At 36.6% G+C, this 26,302-nt stretch overlaps 1 protein-coding gene and 1 non-coding gene across 11 annotated transcripts in view; both read left to right on the top strand.

Moving 5' to 3' along the window:
• rap1gap2b (RAP1 GTPase activating protein 2b) overlaps positions 1 to 26,302 on the top strand; it is a 52,712-nt gene that overhangs the window by 21,593 nt on the left and 4,817 nt on the right. For 2 of the 10 annotated variants that reach the window (XR_008904624.1, XM_056730262.1), the window contains exons 1-13: positions 768 to 1,140; positions 4,779 to 4,814; positions 18,859 to 18,943; positions 19,647 to 19,682; positions 19,875 to 19,922; positions 20,838 to 20,870; positions 21,003 to 21,215; positions 23,147 to 23,250; positions 23,346 to 23,424; positions 23,927 to 23,980; positions 24,493 to 24,576; positions 25,437 to 25,537; positions 26,045 to 26,174. Coding sequence is in view for 9 of the 10 variants with exons in the window: in XM_056730262.1 (XP_056586240.1) it covers positions 1,004 to 1,140; positions 4,779 to 4,814; positions 18,859 to 18,943; positions 19,647 to 19,682; positions 19,875 to 19,922; positions 20,838 to 20,870; positions 21,003 to 21,215; positions 23,147 to 23,250; positions 23,346 to 23,424; positions 23,927 to 23,980; positions 24,493 to 24,576; positions 25,437 to 25,537; positions 26,045 to 26,174 (1,140 nt within the window). In the remaining variant the exon portion in view is untranslated. Of the gene's footprint in view, positions 1 to 767; positions 1,141 to 1,525; positions 1,542 to 4,778; positions 4,815 to 8,090; positions 8,232 to 16,779; positions 16,971 to 18,858; positions 18,944 to 19,646; positions 19,683 to 19,874; positions 19,923 to 20,837; positions 20,871 to 21,002; positions 21,216 to 23,146; positions 23,251 to 23,345; positions 23,425 to 23,926; positions 23,981 to 24,492; positions 24,577 to 25,436; positions 25,538 to 26,044; positions 26,175 to 26,302 lie in introns of those variants that run through there. The other 8 variants (XM_056730268.1, XM_056730265.1, XM_056730267.1 and 5 more) reach the window with 7 other exon arrangements.
• Positions 50 to 131, top strand: trnas-uga (transfer RNA serine (anticodon UGA)). The gene has a single exon. It is a non-coding gene; the product is annotated as a tRNA-Ser (tRNA).

The following is a 26,302-nucleotide window of genomic DNA, read 5'->3' as shown; positions in this document are numbered from 1 at the left end:
ATATATATAAATATATATCTTTAAACTATAAAATTGAGTTTTGAAATCAGCTGCGATGGCCGAGTGGTTAAGGCGTTGGACTTGAAATCCAATGGGGTCTCCCCGCGCAGGTTCGAACCCTGCTCGCAGCGTCAGGGGTTATTTTGTCCTAAACAACTAATATATATAATTGTATTAAATTAATACTTTTTTTTTAAATAAAAGCAGATTTTCTTTAATAATCAATAAATCTAAACAATAAACGAAACATTTGTGGTGCTGTTATTGTGCTCTTATTTGAGCCAGATGAAACTATCTTGCCAGCAGGGTGCGCTAAAGTAATTCTTGCTAGTTCAGGACTTCACGCAACATCGATACTAGATCTGATTGTGATGCTTTTCTATTGTTTAAAAATGGCTTGTTTTTGAGTTGTTAATTTTGGTAATTTGCGTCCTTCCTTATAGAAAATCTCTATCCCCTTTAAACTATCGATCCCAATACATTTAGAAAAATATCCATAATTGCATTTGCTAGATTAATTGCATAAAACTTGTGAAAATGATTATTTTAACATCTGGGGGGATTTGTAATTGTGAAAGGGTTGTAGTATCAGTTTTGTGCAGTGATATCTCGTATTTTCTATTCGAGCGAACAGAACGCCCAGGGGCACTTTTGAGTGAATGATATTAGAAAATACTGTGTTCAGACACTCCCACACCCCTCCTCACCAGCCTCTCTTCTACACTTAGTGTGTGTGGAATTGAGCACTGAAGTGAGAGGGAGTAACATAGCAGGTGTGTGAACCCAAACTGTCACACAGAGTGAGAAGAAGGGGTGGAGAATAGAATAAATTCAGAGAGAGTGAGGAAACCAGAGAGTCAGCAAGTGATTGTGAGATAGCACAACACACAAGCACAGTGAGTCAGACAGAGGGACAATACAAGAGGGACAGTGAGAGAGAAAGAGTGAGAGAGATTGTTCTGAACAGTGGAAGAATTACACTTGGAAGCGAAACAGAGAGACAATGCTGAGGAGGAAGCGAAGCGTGTCCTTCGGTGGATTTGGATGGTACGTCGCTCATGTGGAACAGCATCAGCTGTCAGCTGTGTGGAAATGTCTGGATGATGCCCTGTGTGTGAGATGCTTGCTGCTGTATTTATGGTTAGCAACATGCTTGCATGTGTTGTTTATTTACTTATATATTGAATGTGCATTTATCTACAGTGTCATTTTTTTTTATAAATTTGGAGTAATTAATGACCAGCAATATTAGTTTATTGATTTGTAATAGTTTTAATATGGGGCAGATTATCATCAGAGTTTTGTAATTGTTGAAGCATTGGTGTTGTTGTATGAAGACAACATATAGCATGCAAAAATGAAGTGGCTCATCAGTTCTTAGAAGTTCTGACAGAAGCGATACTTTGCATCCACACATATAGTTCATTTGCTTTGACAGTTCAACAGAAACATATTAGCTTGAAGTTCCACCTGTATTTAATCTAAACCTAGAGGATCTTTCATACAGTACCACAGTGGAAATTAAAGGTGCCGTCCTATAAGTGAGTAATGAATCTTCTTATGACTGTTAAATGCAATAATCAAGATCTTATTTGAAATGTCACTTGTATTCAAAACAGACCTAAATTGGTTTTCTTTGTTCTCTATTATTCTTCAGTCACACAATTTCTTGTGAAAACTCTCCTAAAAGTTATTTTCTCAGGATGCTAATAAACAAACTATGACAAACGTTAAGTATGACTTAAGTGACAGTTTACTCAAAAATTAAGAATCATTTCCACTCCCTGTATGATTTACTTTCTTCTGCAGAACACAAAAGAAGATATTTTGAAGAATGTCGGTAACCAAACAATGTCGGTACCCTATTGACTTATGTTGTGTAGACACAAAACCAATGAAAAGTCAATGGGGACCGCCGTTGTTCGGTTACCAGCGTCCTTCAAAATATCTTCTTTGTGTTCTGCAGAAGTAAGAAAATCAGTTTTGAAATGACAAGAGGGAGGGTGAGTAAATATGACAAAATTAAAATTGTGGTGTGAACTTTCCCTTTAAGATGTACATACTTATGGAAGTAGCTTTAATGTATCGCAGAACAGCTCCCTCCAATGACAGAGCAGTCTGTGCAGAGTTCTTGATGTAAAACCTATAGACTCCATCATCCAGCACTTAACACCCTTCAGCCCCAACTTGGACTTAATGTAAAAGCAAAACCATCCTAATTCCGTTTTTCCAGAGATTAAAGCTGCCAGATATTCTATACGGTGATGCCGAATATTGTCCATAATGTTCAAAGATTAAAAAGAGGTTACAGCTCCGTCTGAGTGCACATTATTGTGATTCCACCCTGTTATAGTGCTTAAGTGCCCTGAGCTTCACATTTCCCTTCTCGCTTCTCTTGTGAAACCTTGATCTAACAGTTGAATAGGTTGAGTGTGGGTTTGTGATTTCGTTCAGGTGTGAAGCAGTGTGAATGCTCATCCATTCTATGCTTATAAACATATTTTGATTGTGTATGTGCATGCCTCTGTGGCACCAAACAGGGAAGAAATGAGGCGACGGTTATGAGTAGTTAGATGAAGAGAATGATTAATTTATGAAGTGCCTAAAAGTCTTTCATCTGTCTGCAGGAGCTTTTACAGCTTTTAGGACTCTGGTTTTGTCTTGTCTTTCTTCTTTATACGTGACAGCACAATGCCCTTTTCTCTTTTTATTGCCATTTGGCTATTTTGTGCATGGGAGTGTGATGACAACATGCCAACTTTGCTTGTAGATTTAGCTTTGTACTTAGATCTGAGTCTGTTTTTAGACTTGATTTAGGTTTAGGCTGAGAATAAGGTTGACGGTTAGGTTTGCACCCTGTGTACACCACACGTGAGCGGCACAACGCAACAAAATACCATTGCTTCGTGCCGCTCACGTGCAGTATAAACAGGATGGCAAAAATGGCACGTCTGGTCACCCTACTATAGAATAGATTGTAAACATATATTCTGCCCCATTTGGCTTTTGCCGAGCCACTCGCATGCTGTGTTAACAGGGTGTAATGCTGAAAATTGTTGAGGGTTAAGGGCTAGCTAGCCTTAGCGTTAACCTGAAGGTTAGCTTTAAAATGAAGTTTCACTCAAAGAATGAAAACTCTTTCATCATTTATTCACCCTCATGTCATTACAAACCTGAATGACTTTCTTTCTTCTGCAGAACACAAAAGCAGATATTTTGAAGAATATAAACCAAACAAAACTGGCCCCAATTGACTTCCATTGTAAAGCCACTAGGACATTTCTCAAATCATCTTCTTTTGTGTTCTGCAGAAGAAAGAGTACCTCACAGGTTTTGAACGACATGAGAGTGAATAAATGATTTGTAATTTTGGGTGAACTGTCCCTTTAAGGTCTAGGTTCTGTTACTTTAAGAGTCTGAGGCCTAGTCCATACGTACACAGGTATTTTTTATAAACTGAGCTTTTTCTTGGGAAAGGGCTGTCAAAAGCATGCCAAACCAACAGGCGGGGATATAGCTCTAACCATAAAGCCGTGTTGGCCAGTCAGAAGCCTGGAATCTGACGTCAAACAAAGGAGATAGCGGCACGAATTCCAACATCAAATGCTAAATCTCCGGTTTCAGTGTTGTCGTGTAGACGGTGAAACCGGAGATTTGGCATTTGATGTTGGAATTCGAGTTCGCACAAATATGAAAATTCTGTCATCATTTACTCACACACTCATCCAGTTGTTCCAAATCTGTATAAATGTAATTGTTCTGATGAACATAGTGAAAGATATTTTAAGTAATGAAGGAAAGCAAACACTTTTGACTACCATTTTAATCTTTCCTACTATGGTAGTCAATGGTGGCCAAGAAATAAAGATGACAGAATTTAAATTTTTTGGAGAACAAACCCTTTATGGTATTGTATTGTATTGCTTTACATTTGCTAAGAAAATATTTGGTCATTTATTTGTATTTTTTATTTAGTGTCATGTAATAATGAATTGGCACAATCACAGCTATTCATAATTTCATATGCTGGAACCTTTTTACTGGTGCTGACTTCATCTGGCACCTTTCATCTGTTAGCTTTGTACTGTGGGAAATTTCACATGTGCGCATACAGACACACACATGCACACACCCTTCCTCTCTCAAAATTACCCACATCCCCACCACACCCAATAACCATCACACCAAAAGTTGAATAGTGACACTTCTGTACATACACACACACACAAGGTATTGACTTAAAATTGAGTAACTTGTGATGTGCAGCTGAAAGTCAGATCACTTATTGTGTAAAACTGTGAGATCTCATACTCTTTAGTGCTTTGTATAGTGAGAAATATAATCTGCCTCATCATTTGTTTCCTTAACCATCACTGTCCCACAACTACACCCCACCCCACATGAACGGAAACTGTGTGTGTTTGTGACAAATATCAAAAACATGTTGGATAAAAATAAATGACCACACCCTTCCCCACAGTCAACCTGTTATGTTCTATATGTGTGCATGTGTGTGTTTGTGTGGTTTGATGTGATAATGTAAAGTGTCAGTTCTGGTGACCTTTCCTGCATGTCAACATTAATTGGGTATCAAACTCAGCAAGCTGCACCAACAACAAAATCATACATAGATGATACATGGCAGAAATGCCTGTTTTAACCCTTTCTACCCCTCACGCCCTGTCAGGTCAGCTGACAGGTCTAGAGATGCAAATTACAGCCATCAACATTTGTTCCTTGATCTTAAATGCTTTCTTGTCTTTTCTCTTCAAATGCAGGGTTGACAAGTCTACCATTAGTGCCCTTCGAGCTCGGTGAGTACTGTCTCTCTTCCCTCCCTCTCCCAGAAAACCTGAGACTTTATATTTATTAACCGTGTGTTTTATGAAAAATGGTAAAAAGACTGATTGCTTGGAAGAAAACTGCATGCAGGACTGTATAAGGTTTGCATGAGTGTGTGTGTGCATGTGGTGAAAATGGTTAGTTCCTGTTAGAAAAGCAGCATCTTTTAGTGGCTTTTCAACATTTTTCTCTTAAGTTTTTGACCACTGTTAGACCAGCTTTTTGCTTAATAAGCAGCGTATGTAAAAATAAGCTATACTATTAAAAACTTAACGCTTCATTATTAACGGTCTTTGAACATCTCTGAAGGCATAGGATTTCTGTTAATAGATCCTCCTTAATATCACACATTGGACCTTTAAGTCCCCGTGAACTGAAAGTCACGATCATCTAAACTTCTGTATTCCGACACATTTCCTGAGAAAAATCAGCAGTCTGAATGTTGTAGAGGAGGTGTTAACAGAAGTTCTTCCCAAGCCGTCAAAGTGACATCATCAGAGATTAATGTTAGCCACTAGAGGGTGGAATAAAAATCATTTTCAGATTTTTATTACGTAAAGATTATGGGTTACATTTGTTTTAAAAGCAGAATTACCATTGCAATAAACATGGCAAATTAATATTTTTGTTGTATTTTTTTCAGAATTCATTGTCACTTTAATATTGCAACAGAAGTATATTGCACAAACTACAGTTGTACATGATGATATATGGATAACCAGTTTTACAAAATACAATAACAGTTCTTGGTCTTTTTCAAAGATTTAAAGCCCATACACACAAAGGTGTAAACAAAAACGATAATATAGGAAATTTATAAAAATGATTATACACTTTACAGAATGACTGCATCAGTAAACGAAACAATGGAACAGTATTGTTTGAATCACTTTCAGCAAGATTTTATTTTCTATAATGAATGATAAATCATAAACAGGGAAATTTAAAGAGCTCCCACAACTGCAATAAAATATGAAACTCCAGTACACTAGCTTAGAATAAACATAACGTTATTGTCCAATGGTGTGGACGGTAATATAGTCGTCATTGTATATCAACAAAATCAACTGCTTAGTTAATTCCGTGATTTGAATGAGCCTTGTTAAATCAGATTATTATCCACCTTATTAACATGAGTTTGAGGCTGCTTTGTGAATCTTTTGGCTTTTGTTCTTGGATGCAACATGCTTACAAAACCAGACAGTAAAGGTAAATGGCTTTGTGTTAGTTTGCAGCACCCTGTTTTCCATCACATTCAGTTCAAACTGCTCGCAAGCAACTCATGATTTCTCTCTGTGGTGCTGTAGATTTAATGCCACAGAGATCCATTCAACCCTTGTAATCTTTACTGCCAAATTTTCAGATTCATTCTCCACCTACTTATCCATCTGCTCATTTAATGTCACGCTTATTCATAGGCACATGTACAACTCCAGGATTATCATGTCCTCATATAAAAGCACAAACAGAGACGCTGTACTTTTATGCATTGTGATGAAGTGGATGAGAGCATCAGAGTGTCCACTCTGTGTATCGCTGCATAACCCTGAATAGGGTCGTGACAACAGATCATACACATGGAAATGATCTTGTGTTTGCTGGTTCTGCCTGATATTGGCCTTCATAAGGCTGATTCATGGCTTGCTTTGAGGTGAATTGATGAAAGAAGAGCCTCATTAATATTTTTATTGTGTTTGTGTGCCTGTGAGAAATGCAAAGACCTCGTGTCTATTTTTAGAAATCCCATAGGCAAGGTGAAAACTAGGGACACTTGATGTCTGCAGACCATCTCATGTACCCTGTGGAATTGTGTAGTTTATCTTAACAATTATTCATATATTAAAAAATAAAAACGCATTACCAGAATTTATTATGATTTAAATAATGAATACAACACAAATATAATTTTAAATATAAGTATATATATTTCTATTTATTAATTATAATTACGAATGATTAAAATATTTATTTTGTATTCATTATTTTACTATATACTATATATATATATATATATATATAAAATAAATAATTATAATATCTATAGTAAAATAATGTTTTAATATGATGAAGAGTGGCGTTAAAAGCAACTTATATAATAAAATATAATTTGTTATCATTGTAAACTATTATAATATCATTACAATATAATACAATAATTTAAATATAAAGAAAAAATGGCATTAATGCAACTTCTAATTTTGTTGTTTTGTAAGATGTTGACCAGGCCTTCTTAGATTCATGATTTATCACAAAAAATTGAATTCACACTTTCATGAATGGGTCAGGTTAGTTGTTCTGTTCAGGTTTGTTCTGGTCTAGCCGTTTTGTTTACCAAAACGTATTGCTTTTAGGTCTGACTTTGAACTGATTTTCAAAACCTATTGCAATATGTTTATACGATCTAAAAAGATGCCGCATCACGCTAGCAGTCAGATGGAAAGGTAACAGGTGGGATCTCCACGTCAACCCAGTCACCCACTGTTTAGTCCCTCTTGGAAGGGTGTGGATGAACGAAAACTGTGTGTTTGTGCGCAAACGTGCACACACATTTCATGCCTCAAGACTGGCGTGACAGGGAAAGTTGCACTTACGTAACGTAGACCACCATGTGTTATCTTGCTTGTGTTTGCATGCATCACATCTCAAAACATGCAAATGTAACAAGAACCAGTAATTGTGTTTCTTCTACATGAACGAAATGACACAAATCAGGTTAGCCATGAGTGAAAAGACATTCTGTGGAAGTCATTTATTGACCGTATGCTATATTTGCTCTGATTTGTAATGGCTTTTCGTATGCCAGAATATTATGTGACGCTCTTCCCACCTTAAGCAAGTCTTGATGGGAAGATTGGTGGATTTAATTAAGGTCTGTGTTAACATGCCTGTCAATCATGTTATATTAATACACACACGTGTAAATGTACTTGACATGATTTAACCTCAGGGTGTGCGGTGGTGAAATTGTATCTGTGAACATTGATGTTGGTTTATCACATGATATACAGATTTGTATGATATATTACAGTGTGTAAGATGTGTGTGATGTGTGTTAGAGACATAAGTATGTTTATTGCTGTTGCCCCATTCTTTAAACCTGATAGTGTGTGTTTGTTTTGCATAGTCAAAGCCAACAGGGCTACCAGGGTGTATGTGAGGATTTCAGCCCCCACCTCTCCATCCCCATCTCCATCTCTCTCTCTCTCTCTCTCTCATGATGAAGTGAAATGCATTGTACTTGTGGAGCATCCAAAGCCTGAGAGTGTTGTTGCCATCAGTGTGTTTCTCTGCTCATTAATTCAACTGTGAATTACAACTGGAGACTTTTTATCTAGTACCTATAGAAGATCCGAACGATACAGTGCATTAAAAATGCCTCGTAGACTTTGGTGAGTTCAGTTCCTCTTTAAAAGCAATTCAGTTTGTGCACATTGTTATGATATTTGAGGCACGATTGTATGTAATGCATAAATGAAAGGTTTTTAATTTTTATAGTTCAGAATAGTTGATAAATTGTGTAGATTGTTTAGATCACTAGAATCTGTCATATTTTTCTTGAGTGCAGAAGGTTCACTGCTGTCCATGATAAACAGGATCTGAGTTCCATCACACAAACTCAAACTGTTTGTTCAATATAAAATATATCTGAGAATAGGACGGTGGGTGATATTTTAGAGTTTGGTTCACCTTTCGTGCCAAGAGAGGATTATGTACATATTACATACACTGACAGAATATCTTGGCAGTTTCATTTGAAGGTAGTGAGTGGCTCACTGCTGGTGTTCTGCGTTTCTCTTGGGTGTCATTCAGCTCCGTTTCCAGTGTTGGAGGGATAATCTGTTACTCACCGTAAAGCTTGTCACACGCTTTGATTCTCTCTGCTCTGCAAATCCAAACCAGCTTTTTCATCCTCTAGGTTTAATCACTTGTCCATATGTTTCTAAATCGGTACATTTGATGTGTTTGCAGAATAGAAGAAATCATTTTTTGTTTCTTTTTTTCCTCTTTTGAAAACACTTTAGTTTCTAGATGGATTGTTGACAAATAAAGCTAACTGTGTCCTTTGGTCTGACAGCAAAAATGTTGAAAAAACTAACAATGAAGATAATTATCTTATGCTAGATCATATTATAAATATAAACACTAATAATAATAATACAAACATAAAAACATATATTATTAATAGTTTGTTTTCAACATTTGTGCTATGTCACATCATAGGACACATACACAGTATATTTGTCAACTAGTCATGATGTATATGACTCTTCTTTTGTGGAACACAAAAGAAGATATTTTGAGAAATGTCTCAGTGGTTTGTGTCCATCCAAAAGAAGTCAATAGGGTCAATGTTGTCAAAAGTTATAACAAACAAATAGTTATCAACATTCTTCAAAATATCTTCTTTTGTGTTCTTCAGAAGAAAGAAAGTCATGCAGGTTCGGAATGAAATTGTAATTTTGGGTGAACTCTGTCTTAAATGTTATGCAGGTATACATTAAAGCACACTATAGTTATCATTATATCGTTTCATAAATCAATGTAACCCCAATTTTCACATATTATTACACCTATTCATAGTTATACATTTATTGAACATAATTTAAGAAATTTATGTAAGATGTTCAATACGAAATTCATGATTTTCACTTCATTACGCTTATCGTTATATTAACTAGGCTGTTATGTATTATAATGTAAAACTGTTGCTCTGTTGAACTCTGTGCTCCTGGTGTTCAAGGAGTCACTTTTATTCCCCTTCACACTCATTTATCTTTTGAGTGTTGAGGACTGTCAGAGCTTCTTCCACATCATTGCTCTTTCCCTGTCTACCTCTCGCTGTCCTTCTATCTCTCCATCATTCACCACAGGAGCCGGCTGAGAGCAACACTCTCCTCTGATGAAAAATAAATGCGTAGCTTGGAGTCTTAGATCCTCTAGTAGAGAAAAAATAGTTATACAACCGCACTGCTGGAACATGAGGCTATAGAAGTTTATTTTATGTTTATTTTCAAAGTTTTGTGATGACATGGTTTAGTACATTAGTCTTTCATTTTATTCTCCTTTAAATCTCCGTTCCACCTACATCACCGTTTTAGATGGCCTTATTAACGGTGACACTGCTTTACACTGACGGCAGGTAGACTAAATACAACAGCGATTTAAATCTGTTTTGGAAAATGGAACAGCCGTAATGACAGCTCCTGCTGTGAAATCTTATTGTCATGTTGTGAAATTGTCTCATAACTGCAGAATAGCAATTGACTGAACCCAAACCTCTCCCCTGCTGGAAAGATCTGCATAAGTGGTCACTGACATATTTTTTTGTTTCAAATGGTTTTCCTCACTAGACTTTTTAACCAGACTAACTAGAAAGACTTGCTGTTGACCAACCTCACTGAAGACCATGCTGAAGACTTTTTTTGTGAACTTTTGGCTGTTGGTCAAACAGAAAAAACCCAAACTAACGCAAAAAAACATAAATCAGACTAAACCGACATTGATATTGACACTGGAATGACCTGTTCTTTTCAAACTAGTACAAGTAGTAGGTAGTAAGCTCGCAGTCAAGTTTTTATTACTTGTTTTAAAAGAGCAATGTGGAGATTTTAGCAGCATCTAGTGGTGAGATGGCAAAGTGCAACCAACGGCTCACTCAACCCCTCCCTTTGAAAGACTACAGTGGCTCTCACAGGACAAAGATGGCATTGTGTTTTCGCTTCTATATCGAAGGAGATAACATAGTTATGAAACGCGTTCTGCAGAGCAGTTTGTCTGTTAAGGACTACTGTAGAAACAACATGGTGAATTTCTTATACAAGGGTATTCGCAGTATGATAGAAATAGCTCATTCTAAGGTAATAAAAACATAACACTTCATCTTAAATATAAATAATATTAGTATAAATAATCTAAATAGAAATGTATCTCCGCCTGAGGTCTAAAACTATTTTAGAAGATCTTTCAAAAATATTATTATTTTTTGATTAACCTAGTGGCAAACCCGAAAAAGGGACATAACTAAAATATTATTTTAAACAAAAAGTTACTTTATAACAGGTCCAGAATGACGTCATCGAGATATTACTTTCATTTTTTAAGGTCTGTAGTGGAACAAAAACCCCATTTGTGGTACTGATTGAAAGCTTCCAATCTCCATTTGTTGTAGATAGGCATCACTTCGACATTTATTTTACTGTAAGATAGTTATTTACACTTAATTTACACTATCTCTAAACCCCTCCTCATTTTGTACATGGTCCAGTATTCACATTTTCCATATTGCTTAAATATGACACACATGTGCAAGTCATACATACAATTAAGTATCATTAGAGTAATAGTATGTATGTTTAATATGCTAACAGTTTTTTTTAATAGTCTCCAAAACACATAAGCAGGGCTGGAGGGACGGAGCTCAGAGAGTGAATTTCAAGGGGGCACAGAGCTCCATGCTACACTTTTAGTTTTCCATGCAATTGAAATACAAATAAATGTGTTTTGTGTGCATCATCCTGCTAAATTAGCTTTTTTAAAGCAGCTTGTTTATATTGATGTATAACCACTAGAGGGCCATACACTCACATAATTCTGTGTGAACATACTGGAGTGACAAGAACTGTCCGGATGTATTGAAATGACCATAAAAAACAAGAAGGGTTTCTCCAATCTTACTTGTCTAGACACTGACTTAAGTGGACTTGAGCTTCAAATGAAAAGGTGCAGCTGCATGTGAGCAGACTGATTTCTGTCACTGAAGCATTGAAATCAAGTGTCCTGGTAATCAGACTACACATTGTTCATTCCTGACAGAAGGATGTGCAGTCGAGCATACAGTGCCACACACACACACACACGTGTCAAAGACAGACAGAAGATGTAAATGAACAGCATTTCAATTAGACGCCATTGTGCGACATGCAGTAATATATCAGCGGGTACTGTAGCGCATAATTCCCTGTTCAGTGATGTTTTAGTCTATTATCTTTCCCACTCATCCACCTTCACGCGTTACATCTTTTTTTCTTTTACTTCCTGATATCTTTTCATGGTCTTGGTGGGGTTGTACTTGTGATGTGTTTAACTTTGACATCACCCAAAAATCCAAATGAGTGCAGACATGTCAGATCGTCCGCCTTCAGGTGCGATGCGAACTGATTTATATGATTTGTTTTAAAAGTAACATTTTAACATGGAACAGACGGATGTATTTCTTGCCTTTCGGGTAAAGATCAAGCAGAACGGTGTGCAACAGAGCAGTGAGAGAGGTTTTCTGTTCAACAGAGAGGTAAAGACTGCTAAAAGGTCAGGAGGAGAGTTAACAGAGAAGAGGTGTGCAGGAACAGCATGTACTGAATTGGAGCTCTCCAATAAATGAAACACTTTTTCACCATTTTTCGATGGCAAAAGTGTCACAGAAGTCACACTAGAAGTGAGTCACATACCAAATTAAAGGTCCTTATGTGGACAGATTGTATCTGGTTGGATGGCATGGCCCAGTTAGATGCGTTTATAACTATCAAAAATATTACACCTGTGGTCAAAAAGTACACTTGTCTCTTATCAGTCCGCATTACCAATTGAAACAATTATTATATATGTTTACACCTCATCATTTTTCTTTATACCAATTCATTAATTCTGTGAATTTGAAGGTTTCTTGAAACCAAAGGTATACATTTTATACCATAGGTATATTTTATTGCATAAAAATAGTTTTTGCCGGTTATTAATTGACAGAAATGCAATAAAATATACATTCAGTACATATTGAAGCGTTATGTTTTTATTACCTTAGGACATACACTATGGGTCCTCTAACATGGAAATTGCCATGTTGTTTCTATAAAATACATACGTTATCTCCTTTGGCAAAGAAGTTAAAACGTGACGACATCTTGGTCCTGTGTCAGCCACCGTAGTGCCTCAAAAGGAAGGGAGTGAGCCGTTGGTTGGGATTTGAAACCTTACCACTAGATTCCCCTAAATTTCATACATAACCAAGTGATGTGTTATATAAAACTTAATGTGTCCGCTGTGGTTCTCAGCTGGCTGTGGCTACCTTGCTGATAAATTGAATGTGTTTTTCAGAGGTCACACCTGAAGAAAGGACAACACTGGGAGAGACATTTGGGTCAGTTCTATATTGCGAGCCATGGTGTCTGAGCTAGAACAACATGTTTGGTTTTTTTTATAAAAGAAGTAGTAGGAACGGAGGGGGAACGAGTATGAACTAGAAAGCAATGCCAGTCTCAGCAGGTTCCCTGCTGAGAAGAGAAGGGCAAACGGAAACCTGTAGATTAATACCAACTGTAATGTGTATGTGTCCATGTGTGTGTCTGCGTGTTTAGCATCAAGTGTGCTCGTTTCTCATGCACTGTCCGCAGGGTCTGATCTGTGATTGCAGGTGCCCCCCATATGTGTGTTTTGGGTATTAAAGCAGCAGGGGTCCAGCGAGTGTGAGGCAGTCGCCAGTGGTCTTGAATACTAAGTGTGCCGCTCTAGTCATGTATCTTTCTGCCGGTCAACTGTAAGTTATTACAGCTCCTCAACTCTTGCTCTAAAATGAATGGTTGTAAAGGAGTTATCGAAGTTTATATGAACATGGTGTGGATTTTTCTATGTGCTTGCACTGTGGGTTAACAACTGGCTTTCTTGCTCTGGTGATCCCACTACACTAGCTGTACGATATTGTTAAATAAAGTGATATACACATATACATGCGTGTATATATTTAGTAAAGATTTGCATTTAACTATATATATATATATATATATATATATATATATATATATATATATATTGATATTGATATTGATATATAATTTAAATGACATATAAACATATATTCATTTGAATATTTTCGATTTTTCTTATATAATTTACATGATATATAAACATTTGTTCATTTTATATTTTTCGTGTATATATATGCATGTACGTGTATGTTTTTATGAAAACAAAATTAATATCCATAGTTCACAGACATTATATGAATACAAATCACGATTAATCGTTGAACAGCCATATCCGATATAATAATGCTCTTATGTTTATTAAATCAACTTAAATTATATTAAGATATTAAGAAAAAATACAAAATAGACATGAAAATGACATAAGCAATATACATGTTTCACATTCTTATAGCTGGTTATATTTCACACAACGCATCACATGCAAACATTCACATCTCAGTCTCTCTGCTATCTGCATCGAGCGAAAAATTTGAATACACATTTTTTTAAAGAATCATGATCATTTAATTATTGCAAATAATTGTGATATACACATTTGTGATATTTCCATAAATTGTCCGGGGCTTAACCCACATCCACCATTTGGTGACTTTGCGGGACGTCTAGTTATAAAATAACAAATGTATTTGATATTTAATGCAGTGAAGATACTCATTTTAACAACCAAAATCATAAGACTTTGTGCACAATGTTAGCATTTGGTCCCAACAAGTTCAGATTAAATGGCTAAATTGAAAAGTGTACTTATTCTGCAGTTTTTTATTTATTTATTCAGATTTATTTTTATTTAATGTTACAAATTCCACAAATCAAGTTTAACAGTTTTTTGTCTCATATCTTTGTAAATTGCAAACCTCAGAATCTCAAACCTCAGCTCATTTATATAACCTTTTTGGAAGGAAATGCATCTTCTCTCACAGACAGAAAAGGAATTCAATGTTTTAAAGAGATTCAAACCCTTTTTTTTGTCAGTTGCTTCATGTATACCCTTCATGTTTTAGCGAAATAACAGCATCCAGACTGCTGTCCAGATGTCTCTTATATTGTGAAATTGTCACATTTATGATTCGATCATGTGTCAATATCATCTCCACCCCCACTCACTATCCCTGCACTCACACATCCCCACATCAGCGTCTGTCACCTTCCTCAAAACAACGTGTTACTCCCGCTTTTAACACCAGCTATGATTTTAACTTATGTATCTCAGAGAACATTATCTTGTTTTTACTGAATAACACCATTGTTTCGGTCTTGTCAGTCGGTGAAAACAACATTCAAATTTGGAAATCACACAGACCATGTAGAAACCTTTGTGTTTGCTGATTGTTATTGGAAAAGCAATTTTTGTCATGTTGTGCTCAATGCATTGTATAGCTCAATGTGTATCGATACACTTTTGTTCTGGCTTGTATTGGCTGCCTTTAATCTGTTGTCATGACAGACACTCACATGCATCCTCATGAATCTGTACGCCTCATCAAAGAAGGACACACCGGCGCTGTCCCGTGCGTACGGTGATAATTCCCTTCAGCTAGAAAATCCCTCCAAGCATTTAATGCTGTTGATGTTTTGGAAGGAGTACATTCATATGCAGACTCTCTTACTCGAGGTAAAGTCTTCACAAATAGAAGCGGATTTGTGCAGCAGGTGAAAATAAATGATGAAAATGGCCTTGTAATTGCATGGAGTATAAATGCAGCCCTTGAAAATCTCCTTAGGACTTATTACCGGCTGGCAGAGGAGTCGATTAAGACAACACACATTTAACACAACGGATGCAAAACATATTTGATGAAGCCATTGCTATTTTAACAATACTTCAACTGTTGTTAATTATGAGACAGATTTGAGTTTGAGTGCATATCTGGCACAATATGCAAGGAATCATTAGCAGTCAGATTGGCATTGTTGCAAAATGTATGTATACCGTCGTGGAAAAAATAAAGATCACTTCAGTTTTGTCTTTAATCAACATTTCTGTGTGTGTTGTGGCAATTCCAGTCCAGTGTCTGTTGAATCTTAACAGAAACAAACATCACGAGTGATATTAAAGTAAATCACCCAACATCAATGTGAAAGACTGAGAGAATCTAAAGACACATGAAGTTGTGCTTCCTTCAAATAGTCATTTTTGAACTGATCCTAAAATACACGTAAAACATTAGTACAGTGTTGTTTAAAAGACTGAATTTGTTTTCTTTGCAGTATTCAAGATCTGCAAACATTGCATCTTTTTTGTTATTCTTACCAGTTTGTTCCATTTCAATCAAATACAAGTTTCATTTGAAATTTGAGAGAAACATTGTCACTAGTTCACAAAATAAACCTATAAAAAGTCAAATTATATAGTTCAGAATGATAAAATGACCCTTCACTCAAAAAATTACTTGTGTTTTGTGTATTTTTTGACAAGTCTCCTTAAAATGTTCCCATAGCAGAGCTTAATGTTTACACTTCAATCACAAACAGGCAACATGCATCAAACATTTTAATGCATGATTCAAAATATTTGAATCATAATAATTAAATCAAAATATTAGAGCAAAAAGGTTAGACATCACTTATAGCCACTACTGTATACAACTTAGCAAAATAAAAGCCTTGACTGACCAATCTGAAGCAAGATTTCCAAAGAGAACTCTAATAGTATTTGGTGTTTTTCCTCCAGAATTGGTTTCTATTGTGATATAATGAGATCTCGATGAAGATAACCCTACAAGAAAGTAAAAGCTGAAAAGATTGACGGTCATATAACAAATAACAAAACAAACACACTATGAAATCCATGTATTACAGTAAAAGGAGGAGGCAAAGAGCTGGAATAGCAATATATCCATACTGTGTCTTTGTATACCACAGGAGAAAGTGCTTTATTATCTTCATCATAAAAAGATGTACAACGAGAGATGATGAGAAAAATGCAGCGCAGCTGAGCAGAAAAATGAAGATTTCTTTCAGCATAGAGACAGAACAGCGAAGGTTAAGCAATCAAGGCGTCTTAATGGAGAAGAAGGTGTCAAAGTGAAATACCATGTGAGGAGGGGCTGGCAAAAGAGGAGGAGAGAGAGAGAGAGAGAGAGAGAGAGAGAGAGAATGAGAGGTATCGCTGGTGAAAGATGCACACACACAGCCTGTGCTGTGAGGACAGCACCTCATCTCTGGAGAGTGAGATGGTGACGATGCACATTCAGTCCTAGCTGCTGTGATATGACGGGTCCAGGTCTTAGGTTTAGCCATGTCTGAGTTTAGGTCCAGGGTACGCTGCCGGAGAGCCGGCGTCCGTGCTGCTGCCGCTCTCATCGGACTCCTGCACCGCTCACGCAAGCGTTGTGAGAGACGGAGATTGGCGGAGACCGATGGCCAGTGGTGGGTGAACGGCATTGTGGGTCATGTATACCTGTATTGAATGTGTAGGTCAGAACTGTTTATGTGCATTTGTTGAGTTTATCTTCAGCTATACAGAGCACAGCTGCAGTGCTCGGATCTGTTTTGGCGATTCTGACACAAAGTTTTTACTGGAAATTGAAACTCAAGGGCAATGTTTTAGAGAACTTGCAGTTAACATAGTCCTATAGATCTCCTAAGGTCCGTGCATTTTGAATATTTTAAAATATTAGAAATAATAGTAGATTGAAAAGGTGATCTATACAGAAATCTTGATGTGCTTAATGTACAGTGCCGTGTTGTTTATAAGCCTTGCTTTGTAGTACATGGTTCATTCTTTTAGACATTTTCGTCGCTGTAACATTAAGATTTTATAAGATGTTTTTATTTAAAAAAATGTCTGTATGTTCTCTCATGCTTAGATTCAGAGATGTTGCTTTAAGAATGACATAGATAGATAGATCGATGAATTTTGAAGAAAACCATTGGTTTTGTGTGTATACAGTAGAACTCGATGGGGACCAGCGCTTTTTGGCTTTTGTATGATCAATGTAGTATCTAGTAGATAAACATTAAATGTCATTTTTATTGACCTATTCAACAAAAGTACAAAACATTTGACTGTACATGATTATATTGGATCACATATCTGAAATGATAAAAAAGCGATTTTTGTGTCGGCTACAATGAAAAACAAATTGACAGTAAGCTGTTCACATCCTCACAGAGGGAGACTTGCTGATATTTAGGTGTGAAAATAATTCTCTTGGTCGTGATGTGTTTATCTTGTGCTGTTTATTCAGTGCTTTATATTTTCAGTCTTTGTGGTTTTTAGATGTGAGCTGAAGTCTGCATAAAAGTTTTAGGCCTTTTCTATAAATGTGCATGTAGACTTTGGATCTGGTGTTTCTGCTAGTATTGTGAGTGTTTGTGTACGTGAGAAAGATGTTGTTTGCTTTATCGAGCGTAATAAACGATACGTCATTTTACTCCCTAATATGAGTATATTGATGGATTAATGGAATCTATTTGCAGGGGCTCATGAATGATGGGATGGGTATTTTTAGATCCTTGTCCACATCTCTCTCTCTCTCTTTCAGTCTCTTTATCCATGTCTCACTTATGAAGAAGAAGGTGAGAAGCGAAGGAAAATTAATTTTAAGCAAGAGCCTCTAGATCCTCTACCTGTCAGGCTGGTGTCCAGAGAACTCATTTAAAGAACAGATTGCCCATCCTTTGCCTATTTTTTATTGATGATCTTGAGATCTTCAATAGGGAGAGGAACATTTCAGTGGAGTGAAATGAGTCTGAAGCCATAGTCAGGGTTTCAGTTATCGAGGTTATCGTATCTGCGATACAAAGTCGTTTACGTACATTTTTTTATTAAATGTATTTATTTTGCTTATTAAATGTTGTATTGCATTCACTGACGTGATCATATTTGCTAAGAAGACATGATGTCACCAGTGGCGTTTACTAATTTGCAGGTCATGTGACCCCTCCATGTAGCTCCACGTAAAATAAAACAAATGTTATCTACCGATAGTCCATTTTAATACATTTAAAGGGATGGCTCTCCCAAAAATAAACATTTTGTATTTCATTCTCTCCATTTTCTGTGGAACTCAAGAAGACATTTTGTGTCTATACAATGGAAGTCAATGGTGCCAATGTAATTTGCTTAAGAACGTTCCTCAAAATATCTTCTTTTTTGTTCTGCGGATGAAGGAAAGTCATACGGGTGTTAAATGAGTATGAATAAATGGTGAAAAATTTTTTTGGGGGTTAACAATCCTTTTAAACAACAGAATATTATTGTAGTTGTATCTTAAAAACATGAAATGAAAGTGGTGATGTCACTATGTTACAGGAAACAGGAGTGTCTGACCATCTCCAATGTGCCCCTGGCAGACTGCCCTCCCTCTCCTCCAAGAACTGCCCCTCCCACCATGAAGGTAAGCACCCCGTCTGGCTCTCGGTGGCTGTTATGAATCAGCAATGAAAGGAAATTTGCTTCAAACAGCTTACAGCTGCAGAAAGCAAAGGAAGGCAGGGAGCCAAGGCTCAGGACAAGATTTCATAAATTGTTTATTGGTCAATAAATGCAGCAATTATTTACTCGTTTTGTTCACCAAGATAAAACTGTCTTTCTTGTGTCTTTGCTAAAAAACAGAATCTGTAAACCTGCTTGTGCCCTGCTTACTCAGTAGACCATGACTTCCGCTGAAAGCCATAGATAGTTTACATGCTCCTCATAGGACGAAGGAAATCCCTAAAGAAAAGAAAAGACTGGAAAATACAGTTCAACCTGAAGTGTTTCTAGGTCTATAATAAAAATAAGCAAATTTGTGACAATGTTATCTACCTTGTATGATTGGTCAGAAGTTGTGGCATCCATTAAAACACACAAGATGTTCTTAAGAGTTAAACCTGAAGGTTTTTATATAAAAATGAATATGAAAGTCTGACAGTCTCAATTCAGCAACTCCACGAGCAGATTTTGATACTAAGTACTCTAAACTGTGAGTACTGTTTGCTTTATAAGCACTCGATTACAGCGACTCATGGACGTGTCATTCACACCTAACAGATGCATGTGTTGTTGACCGAAGTATATTGCCTCATTATAAGTTGATCATTGTGTTACTCTCTCAACAGTCTACTCAATTCTTTGAAGCTCTGGACAAGATGGAGGTAAAAACTCAATATATAACTTCCAAAGATATTAATAAACCTAAAACAATAGAGTTAGAGCAGCTCTGTACTGGTAAATTGGTAAGTTTAGTTTTCGTAAGCGCATTCAAAGAGCGGTGTCTGTGCCTCTCTTTTATACCACACGTCCTATTTCGGGTTTTAAACCTGCAACTTTTGACCCTGACCCCGTAGCAGGTTTCTGAGGTGGAGGAGTTGAGGTCAAGCCCACAAAGAGTGAAGGTCAGAATGCATGGAAAAACAACACCATTTACGTTTATGTAGCAAAGTTGGGTTGTTTCAGGAGGCTGCTATTCCATGTCCTTGTGAATGATGTTTGATACATTACACTGTATGTGTTAAATACTGTAATGATTCGAGTATGTTACATATACAATATGAGCCGAAAGTTTGGATACGTTTGTCTGAATGTGCCACTTGTTTTAAAAGCTTATGCTTCAAGGTGCAATGTGGAGATTTTCGCGGCATCTGAAAATCAATGTGGAGATTTTTCGCAACCAACCGCTCACCCTTCCCTTTTGAATCACTAAGGCGGCTGACACAGGACAAAGATGTCCTCTGGCTTTCACTTCTTTGCCGAAAAAGATCACGTATTTACAAAGCGCGCTCTGTAGACCAGTTCGTCCATTAAGGGCTACTGGAGAAACAAAACTGTGAATTCCATGCAAGGGGACCCGCTGTGAATGTAGATATAAAAAGCTCAACATAGTTATGTATATTATATTGCATTTCTGTCAATAGGTCCTCCTTAATCACACACATTGCACCTTTAGAGTCCAGTAGACAAATACAAATCATGGTTTCAGTACAAGACGTGTCTGATACACAGTGAATGGCCAAACCTTTGACTTAAAGTGCTCATGCAGTATCAAACTAGATTTAATCAAAATGCGAAATGTTCATAAACGTGAATCTCAAATAACAACCGTCAAAGAAACAGTTCTATCCTTCAGTGCTTGTTTCATTGTTCCTCATTTCAACTGAACTGCATGTCATTTCTCATATAATGTGTATGCATGAGCTACAGATGTATGCCACGTAACAAGCTTGCCCGCATGTCACCTGGGTCATTTGAAAGCGCTAGGAACATGTCCATTTAGATCATTATCTCATGAATCATTATTTTTGCCTCTCCAGGATGACTACATTCCATACCCACGGATAGAGGAGGTAAATCAGAGAGAATCTCTTCGTTTCTGTAAAATATAGCTTTATCTGTTTATCCTTCTGTATTGTTTACTTTTACGATAACATTATGTGGGGTAGATGTCTCTTTCTAATGGTCTGTTTGCTCTCTTGAAGGTTTTACAGCGGGGTGAACCGTTCCCTCAGGTCATCATGCCTCAGTTTGGAGGTTACTGGATAGAAGATCCCGAGGTCCCTGCCTCCATTCCACACTGGGAGAATGGTTACTGTGATGAGGAAGATGGAGAGGGAGGGAATTCAGGAGAGTTTGGGTACAGACTGGAGAGTAACTTTGCCATCCGTGCGTACCGCAAGCACTTTCTGGGCAGGGTGAGAACTCATTTTGTATCGGGGTCAACAAAAAAACTTACAATAGGTAAAAACAAAATGTAGATTTGTGCGAGCCTGTGTTTTGTTCCACTGCTGAATAGAGAAAATGACACTGAATTTTACAGTTGTGAGTTTACAGTTTGAATTGAATGTAATGAAACAGAACAACTATAAGTAAATGAAGAAGACTAAATAACAGGTTTTACACTCAAGTAGTGTTTTCTTATTGCTAAATAGTTACTGTACTACATTATAAAGCATAATATCACTGCTGTCCTTCTGAAACCTTGTATCTCCATATTTGACGATTTTTAATCATTATTACTAGTCACCATTTATGTTTGTCAATGGGCTGAGCAAATACTTAAAGTATTAAAAAGTGCCTGTCAACTGTGACAACACAGAAATCATTTAAATAGTACAAATATTTTTCATTTCCTGAAAAACAGCTAATTGGTTTCTGAAGGACAGCGACGATATATACTTTTTTACTCCACTGCAAATACATTACATTTGAACCTTTATTAATTAAAGGTACCGTTTGTAAGAATTTAGCAGTAAAATATCCAAAAACCACTCGGCCAATGTTGTTTATTTTTTTCAGCTGAGCACTTACAATATCTCAAATGTTTCCAACTGCTTTTAAATCCTGAGAAAATCGCTATTCTGAACAGTGGACCGGGGCCGTTTAGTCGCCTGTCAATGGCGTCATATCCGCGCTACCCTTTGTTACCACCTCTACAGACGTAGCAACTGCGTGTCGCTGCCGTAGACAGATGCGGAAGTAGTTTGTACTGTCGGTCCGATCTCATTTATTATAATGAAATTAAATTATTTCATCAAACGCAACATTTATAAAACTTTATTACTTTACCTCTTCCGCTATCATGATTTCTCATTACCGTCTGATTGATGTATCAGCGGATCCATCAGCGGTGGAGTTAAAGACAAAATATCCCATCATTCCATCCCTCTACACAGCGTCATCAAGCTACGCGATTGTTATTGTTTTGATCGTGCGCCCTCTAGCGGTGATTTCTACAAACTGTACCTTTAACTACATAGAAAATCTAGCACTTTTTAATTTTAATCAAGTATTAAGAAACTAGATCTTTAAATATTTAATTATTAAAGGTGCAATCTGTAATTGTTTTAGAAGATCTACTGACAGAGATGCAATATAATATACATAATTATGTCTTCAGAGGTGTATAAAGACCTTAAATAATGAAGCATTGTGTTTTTATTACCTTAGAATGTGAGTTTTCTATCTACATACACATCTACTCACCACTATAGATAGATTTTACCTGTACCTGGGCAAACAATTTATGAATGAAATGCAGTGGAGTTAAAATTATGATGTATGCTTTATATTGTACTCCAATAAAATAAGCAGATACACTGATAAAGTACAGATACTAGCTATAAATATAGCTAAAGTATAATGTATTGTATTCAGTATAATGAATCTTTTTGAATTAACTTAATCTTTTGCTAAAGTGATCCATTTCTTAATCGCAACAATTTTGTGTATTTTCTGTATTTGTCATTAACACATAAGCATCATCATGGCTGTCCATTTCATGTGAAGACGGCCAATGGCATCATGAAGCACCCTTTTAAGAGTATATATTGAATATATACTGTATATATGAATTGCTGCCAGTTGAACCTTTCAACATTATATATAGCAGAGGGTCTGAAACCCCTGTGCTTTCAAACATTGCATTGCTAACAAATCCTCAGTCTCTACATCAATGCTATTATGCACACAAAAGCTTTGGGCAAAATCTTTCTTTGATAATTTAAATTGAAAAGCTTGCAGGGTGTCTTTATTGTCACCGCTGTAATAATAAGCAGTCAGCGCTCTTTATGTTAGCAATGGATTCGTTCCAAATTGAAACGTTTTTCTTATCTGTCGGTCTCAGGAACATCTGAACTTCTACTGCACAGCCAGTAACCATGGCAACCTGGTTCTGTCCCTCAGACACGAAGAGGTGAAGGAGCAGGAGCACCTGCACATCATCCTCAGGTAATAATAGTTCTTCAATCCCTCATGTGTAATTACATGATTGGCACATTTTGAAGGTTTGATTGTATTTTTCTGTCAAATTCTGTTTCACTTAGGACTCCATCGAAGACAATCTATGACAGGATCTCTTTAGCGGGCTTGACTGAGCTCCCCAGTGTCCCTCAGTTAGCCAAGGTAATGAGTGCGACTGACAGAGATCGTTCACAAGATTTAACCCATTGAAACTCTAGCATACTTCATGTTCTTAAGTCTTATCAAAGTGTTTTTAAATTGTCTGTGCAATATGTCAGCCAGATTAGGTCATATTATTACAAAATAATATTTTGCTTCATCTTCTGAGATTTGGGGCTTTTTCTTAAGGTTGTGCTATTAAATAATAATGATGCCTTTTAGATAAGCAGAAACTTGATGGGGTTATCAAGTTCACACCATCCTTCAGATGGATCAAAATGTCGCTAATTTGTTTAAAAGTCCCTGATCATTTCAGTCTAATCTTAGCGGTTAGTGTGAAACATTTTGCAGAGAGGTTGTTATTTTGGGATTGCATGGCACATTATATGTACCAAAATGGTTAGTTTTTAGCACAAAAATGCAACAAGCAGTAAGTAAAAATAGTTTAACTGGTCAACTTGTTCCTGTATCTTGTTGTTTACTTTGTTTTTGTTATGTACTACAGCTACTATGTGAAGACATTATGTGTCTGAGATTTAGTCCCGTGCTTTACCCAAAGGTGAGTTTAACAATATTATTAAGCTTTTTTTGCCAATATGAATTCATTTCTATCCAATTATTTGATGATTATTTAAATTTTAGTAATCACACGATGCTGATCCTTCGCATTTGTTTTCTATGGCTCAATAAAAGAATGAGTCTGTGATTAAGGAGGAGTTTTGCATTTTCAATAACACAGTATTGTTTCTGGCCGAGATATTGATGTGCGAAACACAAATGACAGTTATGCAAAATTACGTCTGTTGTGTTTTGCACTCTAGCATTTGTGGTTGCTGTAAAGAAGTATTTGTGTGTGTCTCTATTGAGATGCTTTAGGAGAATAAAACAGCTTTACATGGGATGGATTTTTAGGTCATAATTAATCTACATATGAAACAACTCAAATCTCTGATAAAGACATCAGAATAACTACATTCACAAACCATATATACTGTATATGTTGCATATAATGTATGCTGTATTTGAGCCGATTTGATATTGTACATCACTGTCTAAACACTGTTTTTTCAGGGTTCTCAGTTAATAGTGAATTATGATGAGCATGAGTTAAACAACACTTATAAGTTTGGCGTCGTCTACCAGAAGTTTGGCCAGGTGAGCAAATGTTCTTGTATATGGGCTGCATGTAAACACTGTGAATATCGGGTGGTGTGGTATCTGAGCCTCCCAAGGACACTTTCACAGAGTCATGCTTATCAAACTGCTTGGATCTTAATCACAAAAGAAATAAATCAATAGGTTGCAGCTCCACCTCAAGTATTTTATCTCTTACTTCCTGTTATCTTTTTTCACACTCCCCGCTGTTTCCATCATCTGCAGTTTTCTAAGGGGCTTTTTTCAATGCACTTAACCCTGGGTCTTTTTAAACCCTGGTTCAAGGCCACTTTTAACCCAGGGTTAAACAAGACTAGCACTGCTTTTGCGAGGTTAACCTTGAATTGCAGTGGCAAAGTTATAGAGATGTAGCGGGGCTCATGTTGCAAAGAGTTGTTTTGCAACACATTACCATCCAATAACAGTATAGTGCTTTCTTTTTAAATATTCATGAGCTTACAGTCTGATTTACTTTCAGCAACCATGAGAAAAAGTGACAGAATTGGGTTATAGATTTACACAGAGTTTAGATTCATTCATTTTATTCTCCTTCATGTCATTTCAAACCTGTTTAACTTTCTTTCTTCTGCTGAACACAAAACAAGATATTGCAATGGATGTTGGTAACCAAACAACGTTGGCCCCCATTGACTTCCATTGTATGCATAAAACTGGGAGTTTTCTCAAAATACTGTATCTTCTTTTGTTTTTCTCAAAAGAAAGAGTCATATACTGTTTTTAAACGACCTGAGGGTGAATCAATAATGACAGAATTGGTTTTGGGGGGTGAACTATGACTTTAATATTTTGTAAAAACTTTTAACCATCTTCTTATATGCTGGTCTCTCTATTGTACGCAGACCTCAGAGGAGCAGTTGTTTGGGAACAGTGAGGAGACACCAGCCTTCACAGAGTTCCTCCAAGTGCTGGGAGACTGTGTAGAGTTGCAGGACTTTAAAGGGTAAAAACAATATTGAGGTGGTGAAATATTGAGATGCGAGAACTTGAATGTGATTGGTTAGGACGTGTTATCAAACACGACTGTGATTATTTTATAAACATATAGGGCATAGACATAGACGTTTATATTCACTTTTAAGCAATACTGTAACAGTAACATTTGTTCATGTATTAAGGGAAAGTTCAAAAACTTTTTTATGTGATTTCCTCGATTTTTATGACAGTTTTCATGTGTCTTGTATGCTGTCACTTTATGTTACTCCTGAGGTTTGATTTTTTTATTCAAAAGAAATTGGACTGAGATGGCCACAATACATGTGGAAATGCTGTCTTAAACAAAAAATTTAATAGTCTTTCAAAAAATTTCGGAGGCTGTAAATATAATGTTAAAACATTATTTTGTTCAAAATAAATACAATAAAATCTTGGTTGACAGATGTTAATGGAAAACAGGTAATGAAGTAAGCTAGTAGTGTTGTTTTATCATTATTCTTCGTCTCACCTGCAGGTTTCGAGGTGGTTTGGATGTGTCTCACGGTCAGACGGGGTCTCAGTCTGTTTACACTGTGTTTAGGGGGCAGGAACTCATGTTTCACATCTCCACTAAACTGCCCTATACAGAAGGAGACACACAACAGGTACTTACTAAGGTTATAATAAAGTGATTGTCTCCCAAAGGAACAAAAAAGTTGAGTCGACCCTCATGTTTGGGCATTGATGGTTACCTTAGAACTAATTCCAGCAATGATGAATGTTTCTCTCCACA

This window comes from Triplophysa dalaica, chromosome 19 (assembly GCF_015846415.1).
Source record: "Triplophysa dalaica isolate WHDGS20190420 chromosome 19, ASM1584641v1, whole genome shotgun sequence".
Lineage (NCBI taxonomy): Eukaryota > Metazoa > Chordata > Actinopteri > Cypriniformes > Nemacheilidae > Triplophysa > Triplophysa dalaica.
The sequence above is the reverse complement of the archived record's forward strand: the minus strand, read 5'-3'. Positions and strand labels throughout refer to the sequence as shown.